The sequence below is a fragment of the Periplaneta americana genome, chromosome 14 (genome assembly GCF_040183065.1).
Source record: "Periplaneta americana isolate PAMFEO1 chromosome 14, P.americana_PAMFEO1_priV1, whole genome shotgun sequence".
NCBI classification, from domain to species: domain Eukaryota; kingdom Metazoa; phylum Arthropoda; class Insecta; order Blattodea; family Blattidae; genus Periplaneta; species Periplaneta americana.
Window position 1 is genome coordinate 32,192,482 of NC_091130.1, and position 21,055 is coordinate 32,213,536.

At 35.0% G+C, this 21,055-nt stretch overlaps 1 protein-coding gene across 4 annotated transcripts in view; it reads left to right on the forward strand.

Annotated features, from left to right (window-relative positions):
* The window catches only part of Sec71 (ADP ribosylation factor guanine nucleotide exchange factor Sec71), an 88,959-nt gene that overhangs the window by 14,544 nt on the left and 53,360 nt on the right, over window positions 1–21,055 (forward strand). For all 4 annotated transcript variants that reach the window (XR_011335803.1, XR_011335804.1, XM_069845193.1 and 1 more), the window contains exons 5-15: window positions 448–655; window positions 1,859–2,007; window positions 6,707–6,846; window positions 7,890–8,124; window positions 9,479–9,648; window positions 11,406–11,584; window positions 11,724–11,937; window positions 13,813–13,972; window positions 14,084–14,241; window positions 15,883–16,124; window positions 18,095–18,246. Coding sequence is in view for 2 of the 4 variants with exons in the window: in XM_069845193.1 (XP_069701294.1) it covers window positions 448–655; window positions 1,859–2,007; window positions 6,707–6,846; window positions 7,890–8,124; window positions 9,479–9,648; window positions 11,406–11,584; window positions 11,724–11,937; window positions 13,813–13,972; window positions 14,084–14,241; window positions 15,883–16,124; window positions 18,095–18,246 (2,007 nt within the window). In the remaining 2 variants the exon portion in view is untranslated. The remainder of the gene's footprint in view (window positions 1–447; window positions 656–1,858; window positions 2,008–6,706; window positions 6,847–7,889; window positions 8,125–9,478; window positions 9,649–11,405; window positions 11,585–11,723; window positions 11,938–13,812; window positions 13,973–14,083; window positions 14,242–15,882; window positions 16,125–18,094; window positions 18,247–21,055) is intronic.

Genomic DNA, 21,055 nt, shown 5'->3' on the forward strand with positions numbered 1-21,055 from the left:
AAAAATAAATTAGGTGCAAAAAACACCGTACATTATAATTACATAGTTATAATGGAAATCAACATGCTTAAGAAAATAATGTTTACTGTCAAATAAATCAATATCTTGGACGTTATTAGTTCTGTTTATTTGATTTTATTTTAAATTATAGTTAAATTTAAAGAAAGTAGTTTTTCTAATGAAAGTTTTGGAAACATTGTTTTTGTACCATTCTTTTCAGCCATTTTATGATAAGAATGAATTAGTATAATTACATGAAAAATAATGCCCAAGTTGTACCATTGGAACTAGGTCTGGCAACATAGCATCCTGCTAGTCTATGTGGCTTGACATCTGTCATGCACTGTCATTCTCCATGCAAAATTTAGCAGCAGTTTTATCTCCAAATTAGTAGTCTAAAATTGCTATAGTTTTAAGACAAGACTTTGTTTATTATTTTTCTTTCAGGCTGATGATAAAGGAAAAGAAGGTGGTGAGGGAGGAGAATTGAATCAGAACGATGTAAAATCTTCAGACCAGGAGTTGGATGTAGCAGAAAAAAATGAGAAGAAACCTGCAGATGTTATTCAGTGTGAACAAGGCACTGATTGTGAAATGAGTCATCGTGATATGGTGCGTGGCATGCTGAATGGCATAGTAGACACTGTTGTTCAAGGTAAATTATTTCTGTCTTCAGTAATTAATTAAAACATTCTTACAGATAAAGTGATTAAATGTTTTATTTTTTCGAAGTTGGAACTTAAACTCACGAGTATATATGATATGTTCATACATGCACAAGTACCTTTCAGCACTACATTCATTTCGCTTTCAACTCACTCACTGCACTGGAACTACGACACATTTCACTGACACTATCCTGTTTCACTAACACTTCAAAAACATTTCACTGTCCAAATACTTTGCACTACTACTATAAACTATAAAACTTCACTGGTACAAACACACTTCACTGACACAACATACTTCACTCACAAAATTATTAGCATTGCAAAAGTCTGTGAATATCGTAAATTGATAAATTCAAAGTTAAAATTTGACATTGTAGCAAGAATCACCATCCAGGAAAAAAATAGAAGTGAATAACCATTTTAATATTGTTTTCTACCATAATAAAAAATTAAAAAAAAATAAAAATGTTTATCTATTAATATAGGAGTTTTCAAAATTTTTGAGACTACCCCACCCTTCATATGTGAGATTTTCCGTGTGATATTCCTGTATCCAAAATTTAAAAGATGCCCAAATTAGGATAGGGACTGATGGCGGGCTTATGTGAGGGCGAAATTGAACCTCTGGCTTCCTTAAAAGACATTTGTAAGTAAGTATGTATGTGTGCACGAATGAAGTACATGAACAAATATTAGGAAGCCTTTTGTAGGCAACACAAGTTAAGAGCTTCACATCCAAGCAAGAATTTCTGAGCCAGGATTGAATTGCAAGACTTCGCTGATCCATTTAACTATGTAGTTTCAATTAATTATCACAGATGTTATCTCTTTGAATATAAACGTAAGGATGTTTGGGCAAATCGCAATATAGCGAACGTAGAAGCTCTGCCCATGACCCCTTCCACTTTTCCCCTACTAGCTCACCAGACAATCTACGTGATAGGCGAGTGTTGTGTTGAATGTACATTTCATGTGGGTGGGGATAACTTCCCCTACTGGCGTTCGCTATATTGCAATTTATCCGGATATTTAAAGATATTGTGTAAAACACTATGATATTCATGGAAATTATTTAAATATTAGAGTAACAGATTGAGATATTTTTTAAAACAAGTTGTAATGCAAATTATTTTATAAGGTAAATAGATTTGGAATGTTTAGAAGCTATAAAGTTATTTTATATGCAGGCTGTGAAGCTGAAGGTGCAATGAAAAAAGGAAATGCAAGTACAGAAGAAAGTGGAGATTCATCAAGTCAGGTGCAGGAGTCACAATCAGACAGTGGAAGCCTGCAAAACCAACCAACAACACCATCTATAACAAGAGTACCATCACAGGTATTACAGATTTTGCTTTGTTAAACCTTTTTCAGAAATTTCATATTAATACAATGGTGGTGGTGTCCCATAACTAAATAAGAGCTGTAGAAATAAATATATCATATTATATATTGATACAACACTGCATATGGGCTGTTCCATCTCAAATCGACCGAAATATAGAGAAAATTGACCTTGCAATTTTTAAATACAATGAAACTTTATCTGTCCGTTGACAACTGTGATACAATACTTTGTGCAAAGTTTGAGGCATCAGAACTTCATAGTGTTTAAATTAAAAATATTTAAATTTATCGTATTTTCATAAAATTAGCAACTTTAAACTGTTGTGGCTCCGAAACCCTTTCACCCAAAATCATGGTTTATTTTGATGCTGAGAAGTTAAAGTTTATATTGACATGTAAATAGTTTTTCTTACTTTTTATGGAAATGGAGAAATTTAGATTTTTCTTCATTAAGACGCCTTTGCCCACGAAAAAATATTTTTAAAATATATGTTTAGATTCCGTATTGAAAGTACAAATAAACACGTATTTTTTACTGGTGCACCGTTGATAAGAGAGTATTGAAAATATCAAATAAAGAAAATAAATAGTACATGCATGAAGTAACCAGCTGACTGTGAGGTGGGCGCTAGCCTAGACAAGCAAGGCCAGGAGACAAACACGTGATGTTTCGTCTTGTAGTGCATAGCTGGGCTAGCTTTATCACAAGTTTTCATAAACACAGTAGTAAAATGACGCCCAATGCTCACTTATCTTCAGCTCTCGGCCAGTGCGTGCGGTATTGCGCCATTCAAGTCCAGAAGTGTGAAAATAAATTTATTTAATACCCTCGAAACTTATTGCCGAGCCACTAAGCAAACAATGCCGAATCCCTCTTAATAATGCAAGCTTTTTTCTCAATATTTTTTACATTTTTACAAATTGGCAAAAAGCCTAAAATTAAGGAAAATCAGATTATCTCTTTCTCTGTATACAATAAAAATAAGGATTAGTTCTTAACATAACCTACCAAATGTCAGCTTCAAAATGAGCTCTCGTGCAATGTTCTGCAGTAAATGGTTCCAGAGTTCTGAGCGCTGAAAGGGGCTTGTTTTTATAAAACACGCTAAATTTGTCACTCAATAGTACGAAAACCGTTTGACTTTCGATAGTATATTTTTGAAAATGCACTGTCCTTGGCACCTTGTATAAATAGGGAAAAAATTAGAGTAATAAAAAAATGCGAGGTTTTTTACTGATCGATTTCATATGGAATAGCCCATATGCAGTGGGAGAAGATGGAGAAGGGGGAATGAAGGAGTGACTTATATTGCTAACTCTTATTGCCACTTGTAACATAGAGAACACAGTTTTGTCCCTTTATTTTATGCGTTTTTGTCTGACTACAGGACACTAGTTTTATTATGTTGTTATGCTGTGACTTCGAAGAGTTCGCAATTTATTATGATGGACACCATTTGGGACAAATTACTACTATGTTTGGCTCTGAGCATTGACGATACTCTGGTCCATTAGGATTTTATCCTGACTGTGTCATTATCAACAGTAATCTCACTAGAGGTTTTGATTTATCTAGAGAAAATCAAAACTCGAGTGGGATTTAATTGACTATTACACGATTAGAAGAAAGTATATAAAGATTATAAGTAACAAAGTACTCCAGTACAATAAAATATTAATTGACTTGCGAAAATAAACCTGTCTTCAAATGTATTATTGCACCATTACGCTAGATGGCAGTTGTGCCAACTATGGAATCTTCATTGAACTCTGTAGACGGTTACTAGTCAAGAAGGCTTTGTTGATTCAGTTTAGTTTTTATTAAAACATTTACATTCCACTTCAATCATCCGGATCCCAGTAATCAACGTCACTTGACAAATGATTTTCAATAAATCTCAGTATTAAACAATCTCTGATACGTGACTATCCATAATATCATATAGCAGAAGCTATAACATAACCTAACTAATATACTGTACACAAGTGTTAGAAAAGTTTTAATTAACGACGATGACATAAAAAATAAACATGAATAATTTTAAAAGGAATAATTATTGAATGTACAATTTTCAAATTTGAATGTGGTTGGTGGTTCAATTGATGTTATATTGGACGTGTGCGTAATAGAAGTGGAACTCGTTGATTTAGGCCTACATGGTGTATTCAACTTATTTAGGATTTCTGAATGAATAATTTTAAAAGGAATGTACAATTTTCAAATTTGAATGTGGTTGGTGGTTCAATTGATGTTATATTGGACGTGTGCGTAATAGAAGTGGAACTCGTTGATTTAGGCCTACATGGTGTATTCAACTTATTCAGGATTTCCGAATGAATAATTTTAAAAGGAATAATTATTGAATGTACAATTTTCAAATTTGAATGTGGTTGGTGGTTCAATTGATGTTATATTGGACGTGTGCGTAATAGAAGTGGAACTCGTTGATTTAGGCCTACATGGTGTATTCAACTTATTCAGGATTTCCGAATGAATAATTTTAAAAGGAATAATTATTGAATGTACAATTTTCAAATTTGAATGTGGTTGGTGGTTCAATTGATGTTATATTGGACGTGTGCGTAATAGAAGTGGAACTCGTTGATTTAGGCCTACATGGTGTATTCAACCTATTCAGGATTTCCGAATGGTGCTCTTCATTTATTTGTAAATAGGATTTCAGAAGATGCATAGGTATGATCAGTGATTTTTATTAATTCTTGTTCTTGAATGCCAATGCGAGTCATATTTGAAACTGCTGTGCATCGACTGGAGTGGTTTGTAATTTTATATATATATATTTTTTTTTTTTGACGTCCAGACCAGCGCAGTTTCAAATGTTGGCAAACAAAGAAACAAATGCTAGGGACGCGATAAAATTAAACAAATGCTAGGGACGCGATAAAATTAAACAAATGCTAGGGACGCGATAAAATTGTGCGATAAGCAGCCATGATTGGTTGAAATACGTCCTTTCGTACCGTTTTATTGGTCAAAAGTAGTATGACGTAGTAAGAGTGTAATAGTCAGTGTAAAATGGATTGATTTACTTCGTTTCCACTTAATCTCATCCGATTAGCTAGTTTTGCTTATTGTATTTATCTTATTTATCTTACTTATTATGCTTGTTTTACATAGGATACATAGAGATGTATTTGCACCTAGAAACAAAATTTGGGCTACCTGAATTTTTCAAGTTCCAGTTATAACATACTATGCATGCTCAGTGTTATAACTGGAACTTGGAAAATTCATGTGGCCCAAATTTTGTTTCTGGGTCTGTACAATAATTGAAGATTCAAGACTTTTTGAATTTATCACAAAATTAAAACTATACTTAGTTTATTCAATGATGTACAATGTTTGATTACTTACATAAAATAGTAGTTTTTTCTCTACCGGTATCTTCCACAATTGATGCCATGACTACTACTGAGTTTTCGCTTCTTCCAAACATCTTCTGGAATACATTAGATGTTGACAAAACTTTGTGGTTGGGGTGGGACCTGTGCCAAAATTCAGAAAGAATGGGCCTTGAAACATTTTTTTCTATGATAGTGCATAAAGTTACACTTTACTCACTGTTGTCTGTGTGTTAAGTTAGCATTTAAAACTTTATGCACTGCCAAAGAAAATGCAATATTTAATGTACAGACTTCATGCAATAAGAAATTAATGCATTACCTCTATCTTTCATTACATAAATATTACACGTAACACAAATAAATAACAAATTTAACATTCGTATTTACATTTTAGCCCGTATTATTTTGAAGTTACATAGCATTCAGTTTTTCCTAACGCTTTGTTGGCTATATGGTCGATTTAGACTGCCATGAAATCGTGAGGATGAATAGAACAGAATGTCATTTCATGTATACTTATTTCTTTATGATTCTGAGTTTAGACGGCTGTGAAATCGTTGTCTTATAACCTTTCCAACTTGAAATATTTATTTAATGTAAATTTGTGCTATCATAGAAAAAACATTATATGATGCACATTTGTAAAGTTATCTTTTTGGCTGTCGTGTATTTGTGAAACCCAGCTTCGCCTTGTTTCACATACTTGACACTTGTGCCAAAAAGAGAACCTTTACGAACTTGTATCATAACTGGCTATATTGTTCTAAAAAAAAAAAAAAAAAAAAAAAAAAAAAAAAACGAAAAATCATCTTAATTAGTGCAGTGTGTAAATTGGCACATACAGACGTCTTTAAACCAGTAAAGACTTCAGAGAATTCAATGGAATTTCACTCTAAAAGAATCAGAGTGATATTCAGTCATTAATAGACGTTTAGAAAGCATGATCTGTTTGACATGACCATGTATGGCCGAACTTGCTACCTTATAAGTGAAGATTTACTATTACTAGAAGATGTAGACACACATGTGGCAAAAGCCTGATGGTTCTCAGTCCGCATCTTATCAAAGTCCACATGATGACATGTTGAATTTGACAGTCTACCATGCAATTTTATGTCTTATTAGCTAAGCAGGGCTTCTGCATAATTTAACAGTTCTCTTTCTGACATCTTTATAATCCTTTAAAATATTTTATACTCTTTTCCAAAGATGATCGGAGTTATAGGACAATAGTGAAACTTACAACAGGGTTTAGCTATACCCTTGGGCACAACAATGTTAATAGTTCACAAAGAGTGTTTACTTTTTCCTTCTTTTTGCTGCAGGAGAGTATGGATGTAAATGAAGCAGACACAGCTGTAACTGCTAAGTTCACACATGTTCTTCAAAAAGACGCATTTCTTGTGTTTAGAGCACTTTGTAAGCTGTCTATGAAACCCCTTCCTGAAGGACAGCCTGATCCAAAGTAAGTGAACTGGCTAAATATGAGTGTACATTTTATTTGTTACAAGCCCTCATTGAAATTTATTCTTTTATTCTAAACTAAATGAGTTACTGATAAATTTTATTCTTTCAGGAATGATTTTTGTCATATATCTTATCTCTGTAGCAGAGCCTTTCAACTGGAAGCCGAAACGGGCCGTTAAAGGTCTAGCTAGATTCGTGAATGATTATGTTGATGATTGGGATTGACGTTATCTATGGTAAAGGGCAGTGATCTGCTGGAACTGTTGTTACCATATGTTTTGTCTACTACTCCTGTGAACATAGTGGTGCAGCACACAGGAGCACAAAGATCTCCTTAGCGTGCAGAGGACCACTGGAACTGACTGGTTGCATATCAGTATTTAAGATATGAATGGATCATGGCTTGTTGTCACCGTGGTATGCACCGATGGCCAAGGTGTTCTGATTGGTTACTGTCGTGTTTGGCTGTTGGGGAAAGGGTTTGATACATGTATTTTTCAGGGCCGGATACCATGCTTTGTGGACTTTTAGGCCTTCTTCCTTTCAGGAAGGAGTTTCAGTCGAAAGGAAGAAGGTCTAAAAGCCAAAGCCAACAAAGCATGGCACCCGGCCCTGAGAAATACATGTATCAAACTCTTTCCCCAACAGCCGAACATGATGGTAGCCAATCAGAACACCTTGGCCATCGGTGCATATCACGGTGGCAACGACAAACCACAATCCATCCGTACCTTAAATACTGAAATGCAACCATTCACAGTTCCAGTCGTCCTCGGCATGCTAAGGAGATCTTTGCACTCCAGTGTGCCACACCACTGATGATGTCTACTGGAGTAGCAGACGAAACATATGGTAGCAATAGCTCCAACAGACCATGGCCCTTTAGCCCAGATAATATCGATTCCTATTCCCTATATAGTCACAGTAAAAATGTATGTGTTTTATATGTGGACTGCACCTCATACAATAGAGCAACCTACAGCAATACAAAATTATGTCATTCACAGTCTGAATTATGTCCTCATGTGTTATTTTTTTTAGATCACACGAGCTTCGTTCCAAGATTCTGTCTCTGCATCTCCTGCTGTCAATCCTTCAGAACGCTGGTCCAGTATTCAGAGCCAATGAAATGTTTGTGACAGCCATAAAGCAGTACCTGTGTGTAGCCCTCTCCAAGAATGGAGTTTCGTCCGTCCCTGAAGTGTTCGAACTCTCACTTGCAATATTTTTGGCTCTCTTGTCTAAGTTTAAGATGCACCTGAAAATGCAAATTGAGGTATGATTTTTCACTTAGAGGTAACTGTATCTTCAGTTATGTGTCTGTTACTTTATTTTAATATAATGAACCGTGTATTTATAAATAATCCGAGGCTGTGCTTGGCTTTAAGTTTGAATTCTCCTTGGTCTGATTACCTTGTCGATTTTTTCCCAACCATAAGATGAATGTTAGGTAGACTCATGGAAAGTAATTGGTTTCATCTCATCAAAATACCATCGGGCAAATCGTAAAACAGCGAATGCTAAGCTCCGCCCATGACCCCTTTCCATTTTTCCCCTACAAGCTCACCACACACTCTAGCGGGAAAGAGTGGAAATAGGGGTTTTGGGTGGGGATGACATCTAGTGGAGGAAAGTGGAACAAAAAGAGTGAATGCGGCATCTACGAAGCAAAAGAGGAACTTCGTCCTGTCTCTCTCTCCAGTCTCTCCTTTTCTCTGTTCCTTGCTTCCTGTCTCTCTCTTTTTTTTCCTTATGACTTCGCAGGGGCTAGGATTCGATCCGAATATCTTCCTTTCCTAACGAATCGCACACACGCTTTTTGGTCATGCTTTAGACCTCTCTGCTACCGAGGCGAGTTGGTAGTAGAAGGGAAAATGAATCTATTTATGTTCAAGAGAACTGCCATAACGTATTGCAGGGAATGGCGTGGGGGATAATGACTGAATAGCGTGGGTAGAAAGTGGCGGGCTTGTGAATTTAGCTTGGTAGGGGTTGACTGCGGGGGTGGCATAAATATTAACGTGCACTGGTAGAGCTTCATTGTGTCCGTGTCCAGCTTTGTGTACAGACGGAACCAGGTGTCGTGATGAGCCGTACCGAAGATGTGTACTTCTTCCTCAAATTGTGCAGGGAGAATTTGAAGAGCAAACGAGGCTCTGGTGACTATTATGTTATTTCGAGGACAGTGCAAAGTTAACAGGTGAGTGTTGTTTAATGAAAAAACCACATTACATGTGATTGTCTAATGTGCCCTAATTTGGTTGGATTGTGTTGTGTTAGTACATGTGGTGGGCTTTTGTCTAATGCACCCTAATTTGGTTAAGTGTTATGAAATAAATGCGAGGCGGTAGGCAGTGATCCACCGAAGTGGGACAGATAGTAGAGAGAGAGAGAGAAAGAGAGAGAGAGCAGGCGAGTGAGGTGCCGAGAGGCGAGGGTGGGGATAACTTCCCCTACTGGCGTTTGCTGTCTCACGATTTATCCATACCCTCTTACTATTACCAATTCTACTAACGCTATATAAACTCAGAGAGTATACCAGTATAATAAAGTACAGGAAGTAATTTTGGTGTTATTGTAGCATTCATTTTTTTAATAACAGCAATTACACTGGTTTTTTCATTTTTCAGGTGTTCTTCAAAGAAATATTCTTGAACATCTTAGAAACATCGAGCTCATCATTTGAGCACAAATGGATGGTTATTCAAGCACTGACCAGAATCTGTGCTGACGCTCAGAGTGTTGTCGATATATATGTCAACTATGACTGTGATTTGTCTGCAGCAAATCTTTTTGAAAGGTAAACTGATTTGAAGTTAAGCCTTGCCATTCTTGATTATAATATACAATGAAATACCAATGTAATGAAGTTGTTGTGGTGAGAATGTTAATTTTTTACTTTGAAATTTCATTAAACCACAATGTGAAGATAACTAATTAATACTTAAATAAATTCCCATTTAATATTTAGTGTACAGACTCAGAAACAAAATTTGGGCTACCTGAATTTTCCAAGTTCCAGTTATAACATACTGTACATGCTCAGTAAGCACTGAGGGAGGAGGGAGAGGGAGATATATGCATTTGCTTGCTGATCTGGAGCTGTGCTTGGGTATGGGTTCAATTTCCACTTGAGCTGATTACCTGGTCGGGTTTTACCCGAGATTTTCCCCACTTGTAAAGATGGGTACACACTTAGTGAACGAACAACAAACAAATGCATTCGCTGATTGAAATCGGAACGTGTATACATCGCAGCAAGGGCAAACCGATCATTTGATTTGCCTTCGGAAGTGATCCGTCACTTGTCGGTACATCAAAGAAAGTTGGTATTCGTTGTGGACAGGATTTGCCACTAGTTTATAGTTCGTAGCAGATGCAGCGCTTAGTTTAATTTCACCAACAGGATGTCGAAACTGGAGTGGACGGAAAACGCTGTTAGAAATCTTATTAATGCATATAGGGAGCAGGAAACTTTATGGAATCCCAAGCATCCTACTTACCACAAATAAAGTAAAAAAACATGATGTTTGGGAAGTTATTGGAAAGATGTTCAGCTGCAAGGTAGGCGAGTCAAACACGTGCAAAATTTGAAAATTATTTTTGTTTGTTTATTTTCAGTGGATGCATATTTGTTGTTTATTGTAGGGAGTAAAAAAAAAAAAAAAAAAAAAAAAAAAAAAAAAAAAAAATTTGAGTCCCTACTGGCATCATTCCAGAGGGAAAGACAGAAGTCCACAAAAAAATCTGGAAGCTGTTTCGACACTTTGAATAAATACAATATACTTGTATACGAATCTCCTGTAGCGAGATATCGAAGTGTTAATGCTAGCCTTTCCTGAATAGGTATTGCTTCTCGCCAGCCTGTGTCTTTCTTGGAAATTTTTGGCCCTATTTTGCACAGTAATATTTCGAAGTCTGTTTCTGAAATGCGACAGAAGTTGTGAAACTGTCCCAATTCCATTCGACGTAAATCATGAAGCAAGTCAGTGCCTCTATATTGATTGCGACTTTCGTAGAGTGGCGTCTGCCACCATCGCCTTTTGTTTTTTAACTTTCTTTTTGTTAAACTGCCTATAATAACAACGGCTGCACTTGCTATAATTATATTTTCGTCTGCCTTTATTGGGGATAATATGCGAACGCGAATGTTTTCTGACCATTTGCTGATGATTTGTACGTTGCTCCAAACAGTGAACGAACAACGAAGTTTCGCTTCATCATTCGTTCGTTGTTCGTTCACTAAGGCGAATGTCAGGTAATCCTGTGGCGAATTCTCGGCCTCATCTTGCCAAACACCATCTCGCTATTCCCAGATTCATATTAAATAAACGTGAACAAGACTGTATATTGTGGAATTCAGATTTTAAGATGGCAAGATTTATTTATGGTTTGAAAATAGTAGCTTGCATTTACTCACTTAAAATAATGCTTGTGTAAGTGTTTATATGTTCATTACTCTGTTTTCCAATAGACTCATTTTACATTAAAATTCACAATTAATTCCCGCATGTAGTATTTGTGATGAAGTCTTAAGGTATTTATGTTGCATTACAGACTAGTCAATGATCTTTCGAAGATTGCACAAGGACGACAAGCTTTAGAATTAGGTGCTACACCCAATCAGGAAAAGTCGATGAGAATTCGAGGATTGGAATGTTTGGTTTCTATTTTAAAATGTATGGTAGAATGGAGTAAGGATCTCTATGTGAATCCAAATTCACAAACCACTTTGGGTAAGTGGTTATAATTAAATATTCTGTTCATATTACATCCATTCATATATTTTAAAACTCTTCCTAGAAAAAGATATCTAACTTCCATGTCCTTGATAAACTGTTGCATCAATGACAGTGCCTATATTATTCCATGCAGGTGCTGATCGTCATAAAGAAAATGATAGTGAATTGGCACCTCCTAAAGGTAGCAGCAGTATTAAGTCTTATGGTAGCAACAACAGCCTGAATTCTGGAAGTTCAGGCCAGGGAAGTATGATCGGCTCTGGAGGGAATAGGGAAGCTCCTGATACACCAGAACAATTTGAAGTGCTCAAACATCAGAAGGAGGTGTGGGAAACAGGAATTACTTTGTAAGTATAGAATATATTGAATAATTTAGTTGTAAATGACATCTTGCTGTTGATCACGTTTAATGTTTCATTTAACTCCTTAAATTTCAAGAATCAAAAGAACTGGCCCTTTTTACAAAGCTGTATTTCTATTTTGGATATTCTCCAACTCTTAGAAGAAATTATATCATTTACTTGCAAACAGCAGAAATAACTAAAATGCTCTCTTAATTAATATCGCTCAATAAAAGAATTATATTCCAATGGATACCATCCCATTGTGGAATCCTGGGAAACGAGAATGCAGATGCTTTAGCAGAAAGGCAGCACTGCTACTTACAGACCTGTTACTAAATATACGTATTACTCTGTGAAAAGATTTATTAAATCTACATACTTAGATTTCAACAAACAAAATTTGATAACACATTCTGAAGGGAAAAAATGGAACTCTCTGCATCATAATCCACAGTTGATTCCCGATTTACCACGCAAATCGTCTGTAGCTGCATTTAGATTGGCAACAGGCCATGATTGTTTGGCCAAACGCCTGCATAGAATTGGAATATTTTTTTTTTTTATCCAATGCCACCAAGTTGTCTTTTCGACATTTCTGGTCTTCTCTCCTGGCTGTGGCTTAATTGTAACCCACTTCTGAGGTTGGGGCGCCTGGAAGGCGGAGTTACATTACCCCGATGATGTGCTAGGATGATTATGATAATGTAGTGCCAGGAGAGGTCTTAAATCTAAACTTAACCTAAATTCCAGACCATGGACGAACACAGGAATAATCCCCTAGAATTGGAATATATCAGTCCCCTAACTGCCCATTGTGCAACTCAAACCAAGAAATGGATTCGAAACACCTCAAAATCTGTGCTTCAGTGGCTGACCATGATAATATCTTTGAAAAATATTGGAGTGCAAGAGATCAAATGACTTTATTGTCAAACGCGTGGCATTAGAAAACAACAACAACATTTGCAATATTGATTGCTTAAATGGGTAGTGAACTCAATTATGATTGGCTGAAAGGACGCCATCTTTCCTCTTAGTTCCAATTATACTTCTTCTTATTCCATGTTCCAGTAAATAAACAGTGTATTAAAGGTATATCTAAAAACATATCTTTATTCAATAGGAAACATTAATTTCTGTACTGCTGAATAGTACAAATGCTCTTCTTGATCAAGTGTTCTAACGAAATGTCTGTCATATGAAAAGTTCATAAGAATTCACGGTTTTTAAATTAATTTATTACAAATGTTTTTATTTTCATCTCTTTATTTAATTTCACTTGTATTTTTAATGCAATTTATTTGCATGTTTATAGACATAGAGCCTGATATGTTAGGAATGTATTTCCAAAATATGAAAGTCCTACACAGATTAAAAAATTTCCTGCTCTAAAAGAACTTTGACTGCCTTTTTCTCTAAAGTTTTAAAATCTGGGATAGCCCCTCTTCCACCAAGCCCGTCAATTAATACAGGGGGCAGTCAAAAAGTAATGCCTCCAGTCTCCTTTTTTTGTGCTTATATACACAGAAAACAAGTGAAAATTACACTGGGTTAAGCTGTGTACAACACATTCAAAACAATCATTTCTCGATGTATTTCAGTAAGTCAGAGAATTCCATGCTGAGCACTTACAGTGTTACTTGTTTGGCATTCATTTGTAGTGTTAGTGTTATTTGACAACATTGTAAGTTGCCATCATGACTGGTCCAGTTCATTTTAGGGAATGTTACAGAATTGGGATTATTTCTTTCTCTGTAAAATAATATAGTTAAAGAAAGGACAGTATAATTTTTATACACTTTATATATAAAATTTCAGAGTCAGTGTGTGTATGATATTTAAAATGAAATCTACTGACATGACTTTTCTGTGTTACAGATTCAATAGGAAACCAAAGAAAGGTGTACAGTTTCTTCAGGAACAAAGGTTGTTAGGCACTACTTCTGCAGAGATAGCAGAATGGTTGCACACGGATGACCGTTTGGATAAGACAGGCATTGGGGACTTCTTGGGAGAAAGTGATGATTTTAGTAAAGAGGTAAAACTTACATAAAGTGTTTTGAAAGAGTTGCAAATGACGTTACTTGTGTTCACTTATTAGACACATGTTCTCTCTTCTTAAGAATGAATTTCCTTTGCTTTCATACAGGTTATGTACGCATATGTGGATCAGATGGATTTTGGAAACCGAGATATGGTATCAGCATTACGTTACTTCTTAGAAGGTTTTCGTTTGCCTGGTGAAGCACAGAAGATTGATAGACTAATGGAGAAATTTGCTAGCAGATACTGTGAATGTAATCCAAAGTACGTGCCTATAAATAGATTTTATAAGACAATATTTGTTTGGTGTAATTGAGTGTTTTTATATTTTGAATTTCTGGAAAATTCCTTTTTCAAAATTTATTGTGCCTTTTTTAAGTTTTTATTGCCTTTTTTGCCTGCTTGTTTTAACTGTTATAATTGCGTAAACATGCGGGCTCTAGTTATCATTATTTAAAAAAAAAAATACAACTCTTTCTGCCACATTGTGATATAAATATTTAAAGTAATCACAGTTTTATAATGATTATTACTAGGGAGCGGATTTTTATGTGCTAAAAAGTTTAAATATATTTATTTTTTATGTGCTAAAAAGTACTAAAATATTTGCTAAAAATAAAAAAAAATTATTTTTTTTTTAAATATGAAAAAAATACCTTACTTAGCTTGAAAAAAATATTACTAGGTACTGACCAACCACACTTGAGTGCTAGTAGTTGGCCGAGAATTGCAGTGAACAACAAAGGTCATCTCCAAATTCTCCATCACAAATGCATGCCGATTATCTCTGAATGAACGACTTATACTGTGAAAATGATCTTTTCACATCACAGGATGTCAGACATGCGTATTTAAAGAGAGGAATGTCACAAACACAAATACCGTCAATTTCACCTACAGGCACACCCTCCAATACTTAGCAACTTTACACTTTTTTTTATATCCACTGTTTTTCCCAAACACATTGTGGAATTTGTTCCGTAGTACTTGTACTTCTGAACCTGCTAGCGAGTCTAGTTTAATTTTCACGGCACGCACCTCTCTGTTTCAGACAACAGGTTTTTGGATGTTTCGAGTTTTTTATGGTGTCACACAAAAAGCTTAAATTTGCTAATAGGAAAGCCAAATCGTTTTTTAAACAACCATCTTTCAGTATATCTTGAAGGATATCGATTGACGAAGCCCGATAACAGGGAATCACAACAAGACGTATTGCCTTACTTGATAGACATGAGCAAGAGGTGAGAGATTTGTTTAAATTAATGTTCATACCCTAGCTCTTACCTGTTGTGTTTCACAAACAAAGCTTGGAATGAAATCATCTTCAGCAACAATAAACATTCCTAATTATGTGTTGCAAGATCTCTCCTCCTTGTCCATGTTAATTTATTCTCTAATAATAACACTGATATGCTGCCTAGCAGTTCTCAGAACTTGAGGCGATACTATTACAAAAATGTATCACGGATACACCACACAACGCTTAAAAACACGAAGCAACCAAGAATTCTTAAAAAAGATAATGTACTTCTGAGTGATATAATTGATTTAGTTTTAAAATATTTGAAAGTTCTTGTAAAAAAATTATTTAAGTAAAAAAACTCCAAGATTTATGTGTTTATAATAGATTTCCTGAAAATATGTATTTACATTTTTTTTTTGTGAAAATATGTGTTTTTATGTGAAATAAAATTCGGGTTTTAAACTTGAAACTTCATGTTCGGAATTTTTAACTTTGTTAATTGTGTTTTATCACACGCAAAAAGAATATTTAATTACATAGGAATCCGCTCCTTAATTATTACTGTACGAACGACATAAAAAAATTCCCAAACATAGTTTTTGTAGGTGAAGAACCAGTTCATTTTACTTGGTATTAATAATAGATTAAATTTTAAATTTCAGCAATGGGTTATTCGCAAGTGCAGATACAGCATATGTGTTAGCCTACTCTGTGATAATGCTCACCACAGACCTCCACTCCCCCCAAGTGAAGAGCAAAATGACCAAGGAGCAGTATATTCGTCTGAACCGTGGCATCAGTGATAGCAAAGACTTGCCTGAAGAGTACCTGTCCAATATCTATGACGAGATTGCTGGTCATGAAATCAAGATGAAAGGGACAGTAAACAAACCAGGCAAACAGTGTAAGTGTAATAGTTTGTTATATTACTTACTTACTTACAAATGGCTTTTAAGGAACTCAAAGGTTCATTGCCGCCCTCACATAAGCCCTCCATCGGTCCCTATCCTGTGCAAGATTAATCCAGTCTCTATCATCATATCCCATCTCCCTCAAATCCATTTTAATATTATCCTCCCATCTACATCTCGGCCTCCCCAAAGGTCTTTTTTCCTCCAGCCTCCCAACTAACACACTATATGCATTTCTGGATTTGCCCATACGTGCTACATGCCCTGCCCATCTGAAACGTCTGGATTTAATGTTCCTAATTATGTCAGGTGAAGGATACAATGCGTGAAGTTCTGCATTGTGTAAAGTTTACTTTGTTATATTTAAGGAAACAAAATTATGGCATAATTAGTTTTGTATTCTTTTTACGTATTCCTGAAAATTACATAATAATTTGTTGGTGTTTGGGTAAAGGAAGATAAGTCATAAAAATGAGTTTGGAGATAAATGAAAATTAAACTTCGAATCCTTATTGCAAATAATTTTCTATACAAATAAAGCACATCAACTGCTAGTATTCTTTGATTTTTGCACACTCATTTGTATAATTTAACTTGTGTCTTCATCTGGGGGACAAAATTCCATCTGCACAAAAAAATAACTTATCCCCCTTTACCCGAACACCACAGAATGGAATTTCCAGAATCTGCTTAATTGGAAATAGTTCATTTTCCTTGGACTAATGAATGAAAAATAGTAAAAAGACACAGAACTCGAGCTACATTGGCGAATACTAAAAATTTATTTGTAATTATTATATTGAAGTTTCATTGTATTTAATTTAATTTAATTTCTTCCTGTAACCACTACAGGTTGCCATTGACAAAGAGTACCATGATACAATAGAGTAAATGCCTTGAGGCTTAGTGATACATTGTTTTTAGAGTGAAAAATAAAACTTTGAATTATATTGAAACACATGATATTAAGCGAAGTAACGTCAAGGAGATGCGAATTAGTCATGGTCCATATGTATGATGCCTGAAAATAGCTATTGAGCCTTTGAGTGCTGCAATTGTTAGGTCTCTTAAAATATTTTTATGCAGGCCAAAAGATTTACAGAAGTCGACCAGAAACCGGGGTATAGTCCCACGGGCTCCTATCATTAGTCCCGTAATGACGATGGATTCCAGATGGTATTTGTCCTTATAAAAACTGATGGAAGGTTCATATACATTCCTTTTTTCCTCGTGTACTTCTTCTGGCTGGTGTTCATGTGATTCGAATCTCACAGTAGGGTCTATGATGTAACCTTCAAGAGAGGAAGGTTTAAATGCAATTATGTCAATTCTTCGATTATTGCCCTCACTGGATATGCCGTGTACTTCTTCATATACTGAATAACCTTTGTTCCTTAAGGCAGTTGCTATTATAGATCTTACTGTATGATGCCGCGTATTTCGTAGAAGTTCACCGTGTGGACAGGCCCCCCAGGACATGGGCGAGGGTTTCAACCTCTCTTTCGCAACGTCGACAGAGGTTATAAAATATTGCAGAACAACAAAATCTCTAAATGGAAAGATATTATTCATAACCATAAATTAATTTAATTATCACATACAGCATTTGTTGCAAACTTATAAAATCTTACATTGTTTTATTTATGTACATTTGACGGCCATCTCTGGATACCGTAGCATAATATTGTAGCTATTCTCCATCTTCATATATATATATATATATATATATATATATATATATTTTTATACAACGTTCCCAATAGTAAGTTAAATATCAGTGCTCAAGTTTTTTTTGGCAGTGAGAATATTTTAAAATATGGCTGAAAGTTTAGTCACAAAAAATATTTGAAGAGCACTTCTGTATTTCATCTTATTTAATTGTAAGCAGCAGCCTTCCAAATTAATATATTCCAATATTACTTATTCTTGTTTTTTGGTAATATCATACAATTATCTTTCCTAGTAATATCAAGTGAGAAGCGACGGCGTTTCTTGTGGAATATGGAAATGGAGGTGATTTCAACAGCTGCCAAGAACCTCATGGAGTCTGTGAGCCACGTTCAAGCTCCTTTCACATCTGCTAAACATCTGGAACATGTACGGCCAATGTTTAAGGTTTGTATTTTAAGTCTTGAGTTTTATAATAGTACATTATGCAATGAGCCTATAATGGTAGTAATTAAGATGCGAGTATGTTTATGAAACGAATGCAAGCGAGTTTCATAATTTTCATATGAGTGTCTTAATTACCATTATAGGCAAGTTTCATACGACTTTTTATGCTCGACCATATTTCTAACTTGAAATTATTCATAAGTATTCATGTTATTGTTATCTAAGTGAGGAGTGGAACTGACCTTGTGCAATAGCCTACCTCATAAATTGTGATATGTGCACAGACGCGAAAGTATTGATTTTTTTCCGAGAAACAGATGTCGACGACCTTGATATAATCTAGAGAGTAAAAGAAACATTAATCTTGATATAACCTTGAAATTGAATTATACATTGATAAACGAGATGACAAATTGAATTTATTTGAATATTATTTACAATTAACGCTAATTATTATAGTAACAGAACTGACTTTATTTCGAATGTAGGTTATTTATTGTGCAATTGGTGAAATCGATACTTGTGCTTTCTTATGGTGCTTTCTGATTGACGGAACACCTGAACTTTAATGAATAGGTGTACTTTAATGAGGTCCATTAAATGGCTGCTACCAGGTGTATAATTACTGCAGTTCGGCATGGTTGAGCATAAAAAAATTATATATTCAGTTTTTTTTTAATTTTCTGATGAAGTCGTCTATTTGTAAGAGTCATTCCTTCACATTTCTTCAAAATGTCAGTTATATTATGCCTCATATAAACATACCTATTACACAGGAACTTGAAAATTACAATCTATTGCAAAGTATTGTGATATTTGTATGTATGTACTATGAAATTGTATGCTTTGTTATTTTATACTTTGTCTTTGTGGGCAGCATACAATGATAAGAAGTATTCAATAAGTTATGTTATGGGAATTTGTGGAAAATTTAATTTATACATCTACTTCAACTGTATATCTCCCAGTTGAAGTCGGGGAGCTGAGTTTTTTAAATACAAAAACATTTATTCTTTTAGGACAGCGAGAAAATTAAAGTTTTATTTTATTTGAGTGCAGAGTAAATGATTTCGTTCAGGTATGCATGGTATTGTAAATAATAGTTTAAGAAAGCAAACTACATAAAAAAAGAATATCATTGGCAATATGAGAGACTAAATTTCTGTGAAATGCTGAAAAGATACAGTACTCGTATTTTTAATAATTGCATACAATAAATACATGTAAATTATTCTGTGGTTAGAATTACTATTAAACAATTTTATTCTTTATGGAGATATGACGAGGAACAAATCAATAAAAGACTAGGGCCCGGTTTCTTCAACCTTTGTTAAAATGCACCTAACATAGCGTTAATTAACTGTAAGTTAAAAGCATGAATTGCGTTTCTTCGACTTTACATTTCACATTTTAACATTCTGTTTGTTAACTCTCTGGTAGGACCAGAGATTCTAGAGTTTAACCATAACCTATAACCATGTATAGGCTCACTTCTGTTTTCTGAATTCTGACAATTGTGATTCTCGCTTGTTTCCATTGATTTCTGCTTCTTTCCTCGTCTGTATCACAATAGCGTGGAGCGGCGTATTGGTATTGCTGTTATGAAATGGAAAATACTGGAATAAAAAGAAATCTTGGGACTAATTTTTCTTCGTTCGAAAGAAACCTTCTGCTGGAAATTTATTTCGCAGTATAAACCAATTAATGAGAATAAACAAACAAACGAATCTAAGTTGAAAGCGAAAAGTGAGGCTTGGCAGAAAATAGCCTATACCTTTGTATGAACTTCTGGTCTGTCAAATCACAGAAATCATCCGCTCTGTTTATGTATTCATGGATATCATTTTCTAAATAATCCAGATATATAAGTTAAGCATCTAACGCACCAGCCATATTGGATACTTCTATGCTAACAGAGAGTTAAATGATTTAACTGCATGAAATTGGGCAGTTACTTTAACATAGGTTTTAACAGCCTGTTAGTACTAACAGTAGTTGAAGAAATGCTTCAACTGTTAAGTTTACAGTTAAAATGGAATAACACACTGTTATAATTTAACAAAGGTTGAAGAAACCGGGCCTAGATATGATAGTTGAAGGGTGTATTTTTACTGAGATTTAATGCTATAAATGTTACATTAGATGCTTACAGATGATATTGAAACTGTATTTAGTTATTAACACAAAGCATCATGCAACTCTTGTTCTTCAAAAGATGTTGGCATTTAATGTTGAGCATTTGCTCTCTTGTACTCCAATATTTAGCAAGAAGACTGGAAAATTGAATAAAAATTGGACAGTGAAGAAGATCTTAATCCATATCTTCATTAAAATTACAGAAAGGACATGTAGGAGATTTTGCATTATAATTGTGTATAAATGTTTATTGAGACAATTATGGCCTGTAAGGAATCTGACTATTGTCACCATAACTTTTTATGGAAGTTCGGTTATTAGATGTAGATACTTCCTCAGTGAGATAGAAACCCTTCCTCATATTCTTGGTTTCTGCCCCTATGGTGAGGACCTCTGCAACATATGTCACCACACAATCCGCTCCATACTTGCTGAGGAATTGCAGGAGGTTGGATTCACATATACCAAGAGGTACAAGGATTAGTCACACAAGGCAGTGTTCGTCATATCGACGATATTACCATCAAAAACAACTCAGCTTCCATTCTTGACCCCACCATCAGATTCGAAACATATGCTGAACAACCGGCCGAGATAGTTGCTGAAGGAAGAACATATACGAACCTACAATCCCATTGAAATTGAGGTTGTCGGATTGATATTGGGAGCAAGG